Source organism: Glycine soja, chromosome 18 (genome assembly GCF_004193775.1).
Source record: "Glycine soja cultivar W05 chromosome 18, ASM419377v2, whole genome shotgun sequence".
In the NCBI taxonomy this organism is placed as follows: Eukaryota; Viridiplantae; Streptophyta; class Magnoliopsida; order Fabales; family Fabaceae; genus Glycine; species Glycine soja.
This window is the reverse complement of record NC_041019.1, coordinates 50052749-50069691: the sequence shown is the minus strand read 5'-3', so window position 1 is coordinate 50069691 and position 16943 is coordinate 50052749. Positions and strand designations below refer to the sequence as shown.

Sequence of the window (16943 nt, the reverse complement as noted above, 5' to 3'; positions counted from 1 at the left end):
TTGTAACATACATAGTTGTGACATACTTATGGGGTTGCCATGTAATATGATAATTAATGCGTGTTTTATTTGATGTTCATATAAGTATTTATTTTACATAATTATTGATTGTGCAAATAATCATATTAGAAAAAAAACAAAACATCAAACGGTATATAATTATTTATGTTCTAGGGTTTTTATTTAGGGTTATTTGACTAATTAAATTGAATTAGGATGTAGGGTTTTAGTGTTGATGAATTATGTATTTAGGGTTAAGGGATTAAATAATTATATTTAAGGTTTAACATAATAATCTACTTAGGTCAATAATTTAATATTGATATACTACATAAATGAAAATAAAAAAAAAAACTTATCAAATAACAGTAAATAATAAACATTGTTCAGTCATATTGCATACATACTTCATATATAACCTAAAACTAACTATCTTCATGCGTCCGACATACGCCGCCTTCGTCTCGAACGAACATATACATTCCCTTGTGTAGTCACACCTCTAACGATCCTTATGCACTCCTTGGTCACAATATATGCTTCTGTTCATTCAATGATTACCCTTAGGTTGATCAAGAGTTCCAACCTTTTTACTATTACTTGGCAAGCCTCCTACGACATTGACAACAAAGTAAAAAGTAAACATTTAATGCATAACACATAAAATGACTAACAATGAGAAATCAAAATATATTATACCAGTGCATGTTGAGGTATGTCTACATTAGCAGGTGCAGCTGCAGGTGGTTCTAGCATAGCCGCTGTGGAGACCGGCTGCTGAGGAGGATCTGGTTCAATAAATGTATCATCGTGCACCAAGGGTGGATGTCTAGGAGGATCCCCAGGCTATGTCAGAATCATGAAGGGTTGAGATATGAAGTAGAACCACTCAATGTAGTCCAATGCACACTGTCCAGGAGCAACACAAATCTAACCCATTGGTGCAAGGTATTCGGAAAATTGAATCCATCTATCATCAATATCCTCTATAGATAAAGATAGAGCAGCAGGGTGTGGAGGAATGGTTTGCACATAACCAAACTGTCACACAATCCTCTCTAGTCGGTGTATGATAATAGATGGACCCCATCTAATATGTTCGAAAAATAATGAGATCAGCTTAAACTCTCTAAATGCACGGTGATCACCATAAGAAATCTAGCACACAACATCAAACGCCAATCTATCCAACAACTTTCAATACGTCGACATTGGTAATGCCTTTCCACACTTCCAACGGCAAGTATGTGGTTTCCTCTCATGATAATCTTTAGCAGCAATAAAAGAAGCAATAGTAGGAAAATGCTCATAGATCAAATACTGCACATATTTAAAAAACAAAAAAATAAGAACAATACTCAATATAAACTACAAAACTAAAAATTGAATTTAAAATAAATTATAAATACCTGTAAAAGTGTGATATATCCTGCAAGTTGCCTAACGCTTCTCTTTGACACATCATTCAAATTCTCATACGTATAGACCAGTACAACAGTTACCCATGCGTAGCTTCCAGTTTGACTGAGGTCGCGAAATGCATCTATGAATACCACATGCACGTGTGTGACACTCTTGTTAGTAAAAAGTGTGCAACCTACCAGATTCAAAAGATATGTTTGAGCTGCTACGGTCCACTGTCCTACGTCACATTTGCTGCGATAAATGTCTCGCAGTCAGGATAGCTGAACATATGTTCGAGCTGCTATGATCCACTGTCCTACGTCGCATTGCAATGTCTCATCTCTTGCTTCTTGTGAATTGACTTCAAGCAAGTCCACTAACAACTCCACAGCTTTGCCTACATGAAGAGCCTCAAAGCTATGGAAGACACCAATATTGGGCAGATGTAGCAACGATGCCACATCATCTAGGGTAATTGTGACCTCTCCTATCTAATGATGGAAACTACTAGTTTCCTTATGCCACCTCTCTGCAAAAGTAGATATAAGTTTCTTGTCACTAGTGTCCAAGGAATATGCAATCGGAGCAACCACTATGCCTTCAATCTCTGGGCCAGGCCTTCAAAATATTTATACCTTCTTTTCATGGAAGGACAACTTCAACTTAGGACGTTCCTGAAAATAAAAATTAAAATCATTTCAACTTGAATAAAAATTGGTTATGAAAATATTATATATTTTAAAAAATAAATACCTCTTCATTTCAAACTGTGATTGATGAGCATAGTCCATCAAAACTGATGTATCGTGGGGTCCTCCTGAAAAATCTTGGGCATCAACAACTACATCATCAGCAATTGCCTCCTGAGGCTGGTCATGAACCTCGTTAGCTGCATGACCCACATGCTCAACATCCTCAGCAACAGGTGCAGCTGCCCGTAACCTATGTTTTGACTTTCGCTGCTGAGAGGTTTCATCCGCATCACCACTAACTTTTGTCCCAAAGGCTCTTCCTTTAACTTTGCCTAAAGCGTGACACAATCCTATTGTTCTAACCATAATATGCACATTTAAACAATAATAACAATTAATGTCATCGTTCAAATAATAGTTCAGTTTCATAAACTAACTAACAAAGTGACTAATAAGTAAATTTAATTTAAAATATTGAATAAATTACTATTTAATTATTCATAAAATATATATTTAATAATTTTTTTATTTAACTTTTTTAATACTTTTATATATTCATAAATCAATATACAATTTCTTTTTAAATATTTATACACTTCACATCACTAATTCTAGTAAACTTAAATATATGATAAAAATCTAAGTACAATTTTTTTTATTTCCAATAAATGAGTATTTTTTTATAAACAGATGAAGAAATTTGAATTTTATACTTCCAAATACTATTTATATAAATATTTATTACTATTAGTGTAAAAATATTTATATGACTATATCAATAAAAAAATTGTCATTTACAACTTTAGATTTTCTTGTCAAACTAATTTCTACAATATATACTTATAAAAATTTGAAATTAATGATATTTAAATATTTTATAAATAACTATTTCAAATATCAAATATAATTAAATTGCTTAAACAAAATTCATAAATGAATTAATTATTTAATTAAATAATTATTGAAAACCAACTTCAAAAAGCAAATATAATTAATTAAATAAATACATATAAAAATATACAACAATATTTATTTATTAAATAAATATAATAACAACAAAATTATTAATTTATTTTTAAATAATAATAAGTTATTCTATTATTATTTTTATTAATTAATAAATTAAAAATAAATTCATTTATACGAATAGGGAATCCGCATAAGCCATACGTTGGATTCCCAATCTGTATGACTTATACGAATTTCCAATCCTTATAAGCCTTGCACAATTTGACAAAAACCAAAATGGAAACTTACAGACAAAGACGAAGACGAAGATGACGACGGTGACGGGCGGAAGGACACGAACGACAACACCAACAACAGAATGAACGTCAATGGGGCGATGACAACAAGAAGCGAAGAAGGAAAAAGAGAAATGCTTAGAAGAAAACCTACGAAAAGGGAGAGGGAGAGGGAGAAAGAGAAAGGAGAGATTTTTTAAATTTTAAGTGAAGGACAATTTCACTCATTCATTTAAAATGATGAGTGCATTTAGCAAATCTCATGCCACTTATAGGCAAAATACAAACTTGGTACCTCCTAAAATGCACCATAGCCACTAATTTGACATTTTCCTTTAACATGGGAAAAAAATATTTTCCTTTAATATTTAACTGTTAAAGAAATAATTACTTTAAATATTTTTATAACAGAAATAAAATAAAATTTATGAATTTAATACAAGTACACTGATAATTTAAAATTATTTTATACTACTATTTATAATTTATGATAAAATTATTGTTTTTTTATAATAATCAATTAAAAATTACTTTTAAGACCATTTATAATAATTGGATTTATAAATATTTTTCATGTTGAGAGTAAATGCAAATTAAATTCTAATTTGATTTTATTAGTTTAATTTTGATATACTATGTAAAAAGAAGTACTATAAAAATAGTTATTATTAATCTTAATATACATTAGACTTTGAAGTTTTTTTTTTTTTTCAAATAGACTTTGAAGTTAAATGACACTCATTAATATATTCCGTTCCTTCAATTTTTTTTTTAAAACTACATTATACATTCTTTTACTATTTTATTTTATTACAATTATATAACCATTTTCTCCTTATGACATTTTTACTTCACTTGATTGTCATATTTGTCCACTAATAAAAACACAAGTCCACATACCATAATATTAATGATTTCCCAAACCACACTATAAAACTGAATTCCCTAGTACATCACAAACCCTGGTTCACTCCACTCAACAACAATAAATTACCCTAGTCACTAGTGTCTCTCCCTTCTATTTTCTTAAACTCCACTCCATATAAATATAAATAAAAAAAGGGTCTTTTTTCCGCCGAAGGTTTATTTAAGTTTCGTTTTCGGTTGTTCTTCTTCGCAGTCTCTCAAGCAGCCAGCATTTATTCTCTCACCACCCCACCATCCAGATCCAGGTAAGCCCTCGTTCCATGATCCCCACCCTCTTTGAAAAATCTGATCTTTGTTATAAAAATCAATTTTTTTCTATATATATATATATATATATATATATATCTGTTGTCATGTTTATGAACAACGATCTGTTGCTGTGATCATGAGCGAATGAATGATGTGAGTTTCATTCATTTGTTGATCTCAAAGTTTCTCTCTTTGATTTTTATTCTTTTGCAGATCAAATGGCAGCCATGGCTATGTTGCGTTTATCACCACTCTCTGGTCAAAACCATGCACTTTCTTTCCCATCATCACCATCACCACCACCTAAGCTTCAGAACCGTCCTCTGTATCTCACCAATTTGCCTCATTTGCCCCAAAGGTTGAAACTTTCCTTCGCCGGCGGCGACGGCGGAGATGGGGTGGGACGTGGTGGCGGTGGCGGTGGCGGAGGTGAAAGCTGGGGTGATGAAGGAAAACCCAAAGATTCATCTTTTGGAATTTTGGGTCTTTTTCTGAACGGTTGGAGATCAAGGGTTGCCGCTGATCCACAATTCCCTTTCAAGGTTTTGATGGAGGAGTTGGTGGGTGTGAGTGCTTGTGTATTAGGTGACATGGCTTCAAGGCCTAATTTTGGGTTGAATGAACTTGACTTTGTCTTTTCAACTTTGGTGGTTGGGGCAATCCTCAATTTCACTCTCATGTATCTATTGGCACCTACCATGACATCATCAGCAGCATCAAATCTACCCGCCCTATTTGCTTCATGCCCCAAGAGTCACATGTTTGAGCCTGGTGCCTTTTCTCTTTTGGATAGGTTAGGAACCTTGGTGTACAAAGGGACCATTTTTTCTGTTGTTGGCTTTGGTGCTGGACTAGTTGGAACCACACTTTCAAATGGGCTGATCAAGATGAGGAAGAAGATGGATCCAACCTTTGAGACCCCAAACAAGCCTCCACCAACCTTTTTGAATGCTCTAACTTGGGCTGGTCACATGGGGGTTAGCAGCAATTTGAGGTACCAGACTCTGAATGGAGTTGAGTTCATGTTGGAGAGGGTGCTTAACCCCTTGGCTTTCAAGTCCTCAGTGTTGGTGCTGAGGTGTGTGAACAATGTTATTGGGGGCATGTCTTTTGTGCTGCTGGCAAGGTTGACTGGGGCACAGAGTGTTGGAGGGGAGCAGAAGAAGGAGAATGAGGTTGCTTTGATTGCTGAGAAGGAGAAGTTGGAGTCAGAGAGGGAAGAAGGGTTGCAGAATAATCAGTCGACAGCACCATCAAAGTGATGGCATCACTCACTTTGGCTTGTTTCAGAGAGGTTTGTCTTTTACTTTGACCAGGGTTGTTGTTGGGGTTGGAGAAGCTAAGGTTTTTTTTTTTATGAAAATATGTGTCCTAAGGTCATATGATATGAGTCTCTGGCAGCACTAAATAAGTGAAAAGGGTAGATTGAGATATGACCTAGTTTGTGACATTTGCTGCTTGTATGTATGTTGCTGAAACCTGTTACCTGAAACAACAATAACACGCCAAATTAGTCCGGCCATGCATTGGCCCCCCCCTCCCCCTTTTATAAACAAAAAATATTTAGGCCATGTGGATTTTTTTAAAAAAATTTCTGATGACTTAGTAGGCTTTTGTTGTCGTTTTCTTGAGCATCCATCCTTGTAAAAATATCATATAATCTAGTTCGGGGCATTGGCTAATTAAAATCGGGAATATAATGATAATGATATTCAATCTTGTAGCATCGATTATTTGGGTGATATTTGTTTGGAGTATTAGTTTAAAGAATATCGTGTTGACACAAATAGTTAAAGAACTCTCATATTTTTTATGGGTGTGGGTTCAAATCCTCTTGATTTCACTTTATACACTTGGTGGGTAAGAACTGTTTTAAATTTTCTTTTCGTGCTTGGCGAGAAACAGCTATTTGTTTTGAATTCTCTAGGCGAGTCTTTGCTCGCAGCCTTATTTATACCAAGCTTAGTAGTAGCATGCTAGATGTAAGATTATTTTTAAAGGTTTTTAAAAGACGATGATCCACAATCACATTTAGATTCATAATGTAGAGGTGTTTGGAGTTCTTGTAATTGCATGGAGATAATTTTTAAAGGTTTTTAAAAAAATAACAGTTTGTTAGTGTAATTGAGGTCGTAACTTCAAAGTTAACTTTATAAAGTAATGGTCCGTAATCATAAATGAGGCCATAACATCAAAATGTTTGGAGTTCGAGTAATTACGTGTTGGAATCTTTTTGTAACTTTTCCTATTTGCTGGGCAACTCTTCCTAGAAAGATTCTTTGATATTTAGGAGTTAGTTGAGTAGTTGTAACGGTCTCTACTACTTTAGCATGTCATTGATATCCTGTGTAGTAGTAACATGTCAAAAGTAAGGATATTAATTTTTTAGCAAATTACAACAACCTTCCCTGAGTTTTTCACTGATCAAGCATGCACTTCCATTTGAAATCATTTCTTTGGCACTCCCTCAACCCATAGTGTTAAGTGATATTTCAATTTAATGGTGAATGACCAAATTATCCTTTAACCTAACCTCATTTCCTCACCCTTTTCTTTTGTTTCATCTCTAACCTTCTTGCTTCCTCCCCTTCACTAGTTTCTTCCTTCCCTCTTCAATTGCGCAGGCCCTTTTTACCTCCATGGCGAGCTTGTCGTGGCCGCTTGTGTCATTGTGAGGTATGACTATCTCAACTTCTCCCACGAGCTTGAGTCCATGGTGTATGTTGAGACCATGTGCCACAAGAGGATCGTGGAGACCAAAGTGGTTGTCATCTTTGCTTGCGACTTCAACTCTAGATTGGCCACACGCCATAACCCCATCTCGATTTTTAGACATGTTTTTCTTCTTCAAATTTGGGTTATTTTCCCTCTCAAGTTTGGGTTTGTAGATAACTTTGAGGCAATTTAGTGATGGTGGTTCATGCGACGGTTATTGGAACATGAAAATTAAATTCTATGAGTGCAGTCAAACCTAGTGCATTTACACTAATCTTCATTACTAGGTGAAGTCTAATGGTTTTGTAATTACAGTTACATTTGTATGCAATTTCTTTTTGTAATATTAGAGTCTTAAGAAATTTATAATTGTGATTACAATTAAAAATTGTGCTAAAAATAGGTAAGGAATTACATTATAAATAATTAAGACATGCAATGCTATCAAACACCTTAAGTCAAGTAAGGAAATATTTTATTAAATTATGATACTTCTCTAATACAATAAATGTGTGATTGATTTATCATCATATGTTTAATCGTACATCCTAAAATAATATCAAATAGGCACAAACTAAATATTCATGTGGGATGGTCTTTTTCATTATAGGTTAACATTATAGTCAAAGCCAAGTTGTTGAACTTAAATTATTGTCACCCATTTAATGCACTTCCTCTATTTCATTATAATTATCATCCCAGGTTATTTTATACAAAACAAGAAAAATTAATAAAAGAATAAAAGAGAATAATAATTTTACAAATTTAATTTTATCATCATTAATTCATCTTTGATTTTTGTTGTCCATATCATTAATATTATAAGGGATATAAGTGAAAATGAGTAATAAATGTTATATTGAAAAATTAAAATGACAATTATTTTGGAACACAATTTTTCTTCTTACTCAACAATTATTATTGGACAGAAGGATCATTTTATTAGGCCATTTGAGTCGATTCCCATGAATCTATTTTAGACAACTATAAATTTTGATAAATACATATGTAAGTCTTCATTATTATATTTTTATTTAGATCTTTATAGTTTAGAAACTTGTGATGAAGTCCTTTATAGTTTTAAAACTTTATAACTAAGGGTCACGGGGATGGTTGCAAGTTTTTGATTTTTAGTTTTTAAATTTGATTTTCAAAACAAAATATATTTGAAAAAATCAAGAAAAAAGATTTATAATTTTGGTTTAATTTTAAAAAAATACATTCTCCTTACGTTTGACAATGATTCTTCTTGTTGTCACCACTAGCACCACCACCATCACTGACATTGCATCGCTTATCATCATCACTATTGACATCACCAATAACATTGTCATCGTCTCCACAGCTAGTACTAATATCATCACAATTACTATCATCAATATCATCACCACCCCCATCATTGCCATTGGCACAACCATCATGAGCAGCATCATCATCGTCACCACTATCGACACTAGCAACACCAACCACTACTACTAGCACCACCACCATCATCAACACTCTTATTGTCACCACTTACACCACTATCTCCACCATTGACACAAGTACTATTGTTGATGTCATTATTGCAACAAAAACACACTTTTAATCAAATTTAATAGGATTGAAAACTTTTTAATTGAATTTATCTTTAAACTAAAAATTTGGAGAAAAAAACTAAAACTAACCAAACAAACTGGTTTTTTTTTTAAACAAACTAAAAGTCAGTTGCTATTTTTTTTTTTGAAACATACAGCTACACAGGACCCTAAACCGATCGATCCTAAATTCTTAAAAGTTAATCACAAAAACAAAGTTGACACCATTGTTCTTCCATTAAATATTGTCAACAAGAGTAGTATTATATATATATATATATATATATATATATATATATATATATATATATATATATATATATATATATATATATATATATATATATATATATATATGTTATGATTCTCGTTCTTATCATCTGCATATTTGGTTTGAAGTTATATTACGACATCATTTTGACGTAACTTTCAATACTTTTTGCTGGAATTATTTCAGAAATCACTAACAAAAAGGAATACTACTATGTCCCAAGTTTGGAAGGTGATGGCTTTGGACTCTTAGTAATTGGACAAACTGGATTGACAAGTAATTTGTCTGGAGATGTGATAGATTAGTCCAAAATCCCAGAATGCAGTTTACATGAGCAATGGAGGATATCCACAAACTCAAGTTAGCAAAGAAACCCACGTAAAAGTTAATAGTATTTATAGGTGTGAAAATGGTTTAGATATCTATGCTCAGATCAAGGGAGAGATGTACTTATCAGCTTCGATCTTTTGTATTGATTTCGAAACTAAACTAATCAAGGGAGAAACTTGGTTACAATTAAAATTTCTTGTCATTTCTTTAAATTGTATTATACGAGAATGAAACACAAATCTTCTCTTCAACTACAATTGTTATTTACTATGATCGGCATTTTAATAGACTAACCTTGGATTCAACTGAGCCCTAGTCCGGATCTGTGACAAGTACCATTCTACTCTTCAAAAAATTAGAGTCTAAATTGAGCCCTGGTCCGTATAAATTATATAATTTTGGTTTGCCCATAAAAGAGAAACTCTTTTCAAAATTACAGTCTCTAAATTCTAAACCCAATGAACAAAAAATACTCATTGATTAATAACTTGTTATCCGCATGTATAACATATTTTTCAGTCTGCAAAATTTAACTAAAGTTATATTTTTTAAAAAATAAAAAATAAAAATACAACATTTCATTTTTTTAAAAGGATTACCGAAATGAGCACGACTTTATCTTCTTCGAGTCTATTTCTCATTCCTTCCATAATTTTCTATACCCATTCAACGTCGATTCCGTGACATACGCAATTCAACAGCGATGCCGTGACATGAAACTATTTTTTGTCAAACTAGGCTTCAGGACACCAATTTTGTATCTTTTCATCGAAATGATAAAATCACACAAAAAAATCTGTCCTTACTTGGCTATTATTAATTTCCAAACAAATTGAACGAATAATTTTCTGCTTTACTGCAAATTCTCACATAAATGAGTGAAAAACAATTATACATACATAATTCTGTAGTAAACAATTTTTCTCATGTGTTATTACTTATCAATACAATTATGCAAGATTTAAATTGCAGTTATGATTGCAATTGCGATTTGGCTTTAATCTTTGATATTGTAAGAAATTATGAATAAATGCAAAAGACCTCAATTTGCTGAGTGCAAAAATCTTAGATATTATCACATACCGTTCTCAAACAATTGCAACTATTTCGTAAATCATCATAAACAACAAAAAAGAAAAGAACATGTAGGAAGTAACATTGCAAAATATCGATTCTATTCATACATAACATGCCAAAATAAAAAAAATATATGAAAATCATCTGTTTCACTTCTCAATAGTTTTACAATGTTCGGCAAATTTAGATCATGTGTAAAACTGTATATACAAGTAAGCACTAAAATATGACACCCATGGATATGTTCTACATGAGAACTTTGGTCACTTGTAAATCTGCCTTCCTCTTAGGGAACTTCCGTTTGAAATTGCTCTTTCTAGTTTCTTTACCAAGGATGATCTCTTCAAATTAGGCTAACCATGTTTCGGGAAATCGAATTACAGAAATGTATACAACTGTTACAAGAAGAATAACAATAGCACATGTGGCAGAGGCAGCACAAGACTCTTATCTGACAGCCTCTGGTGCAGAATTGCAGTAAGGTGTATGTAAGCAAACCAACCTAGTGAATGTTAGACATAAAGTAGCAAACCCAATACCCATGATGAGGCCACAGGTGCTTTTCCTCTTGTCCAAACTTAGAGCTCTCTTTACTACATTTCCAAAGCTAGGTATCAATCCACCACAGGCAAGAACCATTATGTGATCAAGACCACTATAGTCAATACCAGTAAGAATAGCTCCTATTGCTGATATTGGTCCCATGAATCCAATTATGGCAGCTGTTGCTAGAGAACCGTGCCAGCTATCAGTGGCTCCAAATATACAGCTAGCCACAGCTGCACCTCGAGGAAGCCCATGTAGAGAGACTGGAAGGACCATGTGACGACCGAGCCCATATGCTTTTGGTGCAGCCACTCCCAATGCAAGTCCTTCAGCCAATGCGTGAAACGCAACTGCACCACATGATATGAATGATTGAAGGGTGTGAACACTGAGTGGGAAGCCGGTGAGTGTAGGTAAGTCATTGACTGAGGCTTTCTTGGATGCTGCCACCTTCAATACACCAGATGATGAAACATGGATGAAAGCAGCCCCCATTGCAAGGAGTAACAAAACAGGGAAAAGTCCCAATTTTGAAGACAAAATAAGCTGCACCGGTCGCCAAGCACCGAGAACAAAGGCAATACCGCATGCGGTGCCCATGAGGAGAGCATGCTGAAGACGCAAAGCAAGAGCAAATACAACCAAAATAATTCCTCCAAGTAAAGGGCCAAGACCAAAAAGTAATGAAACAAAAAAGCCTGAAGCATCCTCAGAGCTGTAACAAAGAAATCAAAATTTAGGGAAAAGAAAACTGTAACAGAAGAAAGAAAAGAGGGTAGCATTCGGCACATCTCTACATTAAGCAAATTTAGCAACAGAGCATGGATGATTAAATACTATTTCATCCGAGCAACAAAACCCAAACAATGTAATATACTAATAACCAAAAGAAAATCCAATACAAACTCACTTGTAGTCATGACTGAAATTCTGGAAGAAGGTGCTGAGAGCTTCCATAAATGCTACAGAAAGGGTTGCAGCTGATGCAACCTGTGAAGCTGAGGCTTCCTATAATTCACATGGAAGAGAAACTAAGGTTATATATATATATATATATATATCTGAAAAGTGAAAACACTATTCAACAAAAGTAAGCGAAATGATAACAACATAAAAATGTATGTGACTCAAAGATCTGAAGTCCTGCCCCATGGAGAAAATGGATGATATGTAACACCAACCACCTTTTTCATGTTTACCAAAGACCATATTATCACTCTGTTCCCCCCCCACCCCACCCCACCACCTTTTGAAGGGTTTACTTGTAACAAGCTTATAGCTTAAAGCTTAATAAACTTTATCTTGAATGGTATCACAATGGTCAATGGTTTAATACTAGTCACCCCTGTTGTTAATGATAAAATTAAATTAAATTACAGCACAAGGTAAGGAGGCTTGAACATTGCTTTAGAGGGATTGCTAGAGATATAAAACCATTTATGAACCTTTGTCTAATAGCTTAAGCTTTGAGTTGACCCATGCCAAAAAGCCAAAAAAATTAAAATAAAAAAGTAATGAAAAGCCAATTTTTAAGTCTTTAGAATGCTGCAGGAGAAGAAAATATCAAATATCTTTGGTGTATAAAAATAATGGGAAATAACCTTGAAAGCATCAGGAAGCACTTCCGCAATGACCATCCAAATCATGCATCCAGCAGCAAATCCCGTACAAAAAGGAAGAAACTTGCTGAATGCATCAGCACAAATAAATGAAGGAACGGCTACAATTGGCTGCATTGACATACAGAATAAGATGTTAAGAGGATGAGTTGAAAGACAGCAATGACAAACTTAAAGGACCCTATCAAATCATCGATGGTCTATGTAATAGTACAAAGACAGAGTAGTCCTCTTAGGTTGGATGACACTACCAATCAGTGAAAAGCACTACAACAAATGGTTCTGGCCTAATCATGCAACATATTACACCTCACTTGTATCAGACTAAAAACACATCAAAACAGAGTGGAGTGACTGAGAGTCTGAGACCCATCCAATCCTAATTTTATTCCTAAGGATAATGTGAGCATGGGGTTCATGATGGGCAGAAGGGATTGCAAAATTATAGTATATATAACTCATAAAGGCAACTCTCGAAAGTGATATGCTGACTAAAGTCAAATAACTTTCTCCTTGTCAATTTAAGATAGTTAAATTCTTGAATTAAGAATTACCTGGGGTAAAGATGTAATTATGCTCCATAACATAGCATTCTGTGGAGAGACGCCCCTTGATGCAAGCACCATGCTCACAGCTAAGCCCTCAGGAATGTTGTGTACCGCAATAGCCAAAGTTACCAACAGGCCTTGAGTGAAACCCTTTGACCCAGCAAATGAGACCCCAACACCAGATCCCTCTCCAAAAGAATGGAGAGTCATTATTCCAATAACAAGAACAACTTTGGTAGCATCAGCACCTTTTAAATCCAACATGCTTACTTCCCCATACTGCTCAAGAAACTGAAACCGAAACCCAAGAGATTAAGCAAGACACAAGTGAGGAAGTTAAAAAACTGATTCATAGAGTAAAATTTGAGAATTATACAACAAAAATGGATCCCAGGCAAACAGAAAAAAAGAAGAAAAACACTAAACATAATACTACTATTAAATGATCAATTCATCAATTTTGTTAACATTTAAGCAGAAGATCAGTACGAAAGTTCACTTAAAAATTAATACAGCTGATTTGTACAAGTGATGTGAACAAGAAAACCCTTTTTTAATTTTTATTTCATCTTAAATTGTTGTGGACGTGAAGCATCCATATCAACAATGTATGACTCGAGCATAGCAACAATGAAGAATAAGACATGTATAGCGCATAAAGCAGTACTGGAGAAAAACTGCGCACCAAGTGACTTCTCTCAAGCAATACATAGAAAAGTAGTGACACAGATACAGGAAGAATCATCATCACCTTCTTACATAGCCAAATAAAGATTCCACCAGCAAGAATCCCAGTGACAACCCAATTTCCTGCACCAAACTCCTGCCCTTCTTGGATCAAATCAAAGCTCGCAGCCAACATGACACCTGCAGCCATTCCATTGCATAATCCAGCCCACTGCGGATCAAGCTCCACAAAGAAGAATGGCACGGCACCTAAGCCAGTGGCAGCTGCCATCGCCAGAGTAAACAACGCAACCGTCGAAACCGAAACCTTACTGCTTCCACCCTTCCGACTACCCACCACACTATTGGCATTCTCAAAATTAAAAGCATTCTCTACACCGGTGCCATCAATTACATTTGTCCCTACATCTTTATGAGGAGCAGCTATGACCTTATGTGAAACTTGATGATCCAATTCCGCATTAGAATTCATGAGAAAACTCAACAACAAAAACAACAAGGGAACACATAATCTTGGCCTCAGATTTGGAGCCATGTGCAAAATACCCCACTTTCTGAAGGAGCACCTTCTTTTAGCCACAAGCCCCAAATCAAAATCCTCCAGAAGCTACAACTACAACTCCATAAGCTTCTTCTATCATATCATCACCTCAATTCAGGAAAAACCTGATGATATCAAATTCCAGAAAAAATGTAATTTGAAAAGACACCCCAAATGCAAGAAGTTAGCATTTGGAATAGGGTTTACCCCTCATCACCAACCTACCTGTAGATACCAATAAAACACAACCCAAAATTCAAATGACATAAAGACATCATCTTTGAAGAAAAAAATTGAAATTGTAATTGAATAGTTAAAGGGGAAGGTGGCATACATGCTAGGGCGATTGTTCCGGGAGTGAATCACGGAAGCACAGAACGAAGGGAAAAGGGGAAGACTTTTTGAAAACCCTAATTCGATTATTGATTAGAAATTGAGAGAGGATCACGTTAATAGCAAATGGGAATTTGGGGGCACCAAAAACCAGCGACTTTGCGCACGCAGAAAACGATGCTGACGTCACCGGGATGTGAAGTGAAAACCGATTAGGCATCCACAGCCCCACCAAAACCCAAAGAAAATCACAATTTGGGGGAATTGAAAAGGTTAATTTGGTTTAAATATTTGAATAAACGGGTAATTTAGCGAATTGTGGATGTGGGATTTTAATTAATAGTTTTGTGTAACGCGGAAAAATAAATAACAAAGTCTTCTCTGGTCTTAATTGAAAGGGAAGATACGAATCCTTATGTGTTTTGTCTATTTCTTGTTTTCAATTTCTTCTTTTTCTAACTTTTAAGGTTTATTATGGATTTTATCTTGCAAAATAAATAAAAACAATTGAAAAGATAAATCACCTGCATTTCATTTGTCATTGTTTAAAACATGATCCGTGGTGTGATTATATCCCTTCTCCATATTATAAAATCTAAATTAAAAGTTTAATTTGATCTTTTTTACAAGATTTAATCTATAATTTCTCATACATTAATTTTTTTCACAAAAAATACCTTTCATTAATATTATTTGTTTGTTAATTTTATTTACAACAGTAATATTTTTGTAAAAAAATAATTTAAGATAAATTTAATGCTCTCAATTAAATTAATCTAATTTTTTATCTGAATTAGTTAATTGAAATTTATAATATTTTTTTCAAGAAAAAAGAACTTTATATTAAGAACCACAAGAACCACAGAGAGAGAGAGAGAGAGTAAATTTGGAACATAAATCTCATAAAAAAATACATAATTTAACATAAATTAAGAATTCTAATGAAAGTATATTTGTTTTTTAGTTTTTACGCTATTAAATTATACTTGTTATAGTTACAAAATTCTAAAAATAAAATAAATGACAAATAATAAATCATTTGGTTCAATTTAATTTGAGTTTTTGTTTTAAAATATACTTATTCAGAACCTAAATATAAGCAAAAAAAATATTTTTTTAGATTCAAATATTAGTAAAATTTAACCATTTTGATCCTCTTTAATGATACCATTCTAAAAAATATTTTTTTAGATTCAAATATTAGTAAAATTTAACCATTTTGATCCTCTTTAATGATACCATTCTAATGATGAATAAATTGTGATTATAATTTCAATAAATTTTTTTATTCTTAATATCAAATTACAATGTAGAGGACTATAGAAAAAATGATTTTTTAAATGTCATTAGAAGAATTAAATGACATTGATAAACTTTTTTAATCCTTTGTGAGTTAGTTAAATTTAATTATATTTATTTATGAAGGAAGTTTGAATTTAATATAGTCCTCTATCCGTTCGTGATTGTAAGATATAGTAGTAGTTGATTAGTTTACATTTATTAATAAAGTTAGCTAATTTAGTTATTAATATTAAATTTATGTATAATTATAATACTTTTTAAAATTTATCCTTAATTTTATTGGAATCTATTAATCTTTTTTTATGTTTTCCACAAAAGAGAAAAAGGAGATAATTTAAGATATTTTAGTAAAAAATAATTAATACGCGAGAGGAATGAAATAAAGTGTTATAATAAAAGAAAGATATCTCTTTATTATACCTTATAAATAGAGAGGAAAGAAGTAACTTTTATCTAGCTTTTGAGAACTATGCATTTAACAGCTTTTTATATAAGCACTACGCATTGAGTAACTAAACCATAAGAGAGTGCTTTTATTCTGAAAAAAACTAAACCATAAGAGAGTGCTTTTATTCTAAAAAAAACTAAACCATAAGAAATCGAGTTTAATCAATTTAATTTACATTGGGCCAAGAATATGTAGACAAATTGAATAAATTTAATTGATCTAAAAGAGAAGTCAAATTTGTGGAATCTATTATCTATTATCTAAATAATAAAGTATTGTACAACTGAAATTATTAAACTAACCTCAATTATAATCTTGTCAATCTTATAATAAAAAAAACAGTGTTAGCCTCTCTCTCACGAGAACAAAGAGATATAAGAAATTAAAAACAAAACTGAAGTCTGAGCCTCAGCTTCTCTCTCTCACGAAAAGA

At 33.2% G+C, this 16943-nt stretch overlaps 2 protein-coding genes across 3 annotated transcripts; one reads left to right on the top strand and one right to left on the bottom strand.

Annotated features, from left to right (window-relative positions):
• The first annotated feature begins 4323 nt into the window (after positions 1-4323).
• LOC114396552 (protein RETICULATA-RELATED 3, chloroplastic-like) lies at positions 4324-9621 on the top strand. 2 transcript variants are annotated; one of them, XM_028358586.1, is made up of 3 exons: positions 4324-4512; positions 4730-5810; positions 9266-9621. In XM_028358586.1, the coding sequence occupies exon 2, from the start codon at positions 4735-4737 to the stop codon at positions 5776-5778; it is 1044 nt and encodes a 347-aa protein (XP_028214387.1). In that variant the 5' UTR covers positions 4324-4512; positions 4730-4734; the 3' UTR covers positions 5779-5810; positions 9266-9621. The 2 variants fall into 2 exon arrangements, with proteins under 2 accessions (XP_028214387.1, XP_028214385.1); XM_028358584.1 differs by lacking the exon at positions 9266-9621 and adding an exon at positions 7141-7562.
• Positions 9622-10542: 921 nt separating this feature from the next.
• LOC114396785 (putative zinc transporter At3g08650) lies at positions 10543-15026 on the bottom strand. Its single transcript, XM_028358948.1, has 6 exons — positions 14762-15026; positions 13951-14652; positions 13206-13490; positions 12634-12762; positions 11943-12040; positions 10543-11747 (listed from the first exon to the last, which is right to left on the bottom strand). Exons 2-6 carry the CDS (start codon positions 14419-14421, stop codon positions 10934-10936), a joined length of 1797 nt encoding a protein of 598 aa, XP_028214749.1. The 5' UTR covers positions 14422-14652; positions 14762-15026; the 3' UTR covers positions 10543-10933.
• Between the last annotated feature and the right edge of the window lie 1917 nt (positions 15027-16943).

Coding starts and splice junctions, on each gene's coding strand:
- LOC114396785 (XM_028358948.1), bottom strand. CDS start 14,421: ATGGCTCCAAATCTGAGGCCAAGATTATGTGTTCCCTTGTTGTTTTTG. Junction 12,763..13,205: donor TAATTACATCTTTACCCCAG/GTAATTCTTAAT, acceptor ATGTCAATGCAG/CCAATTGTAGCCGTTCCTTC. Junction 11,748..11,942: donor AATTTCAGTCATGACTACAA/GTGAGTTTGTAT, acceptor TCTTTGTTACAG/CTCTGAGGATGCTTCAGGCT.
- LOC114396552 (XM_028358586.1), top strand. CDS start 4,735: ATGGCAGCCATGGCTATGTTGCGTTTATCACCACTCTCTGGTCAAAAC.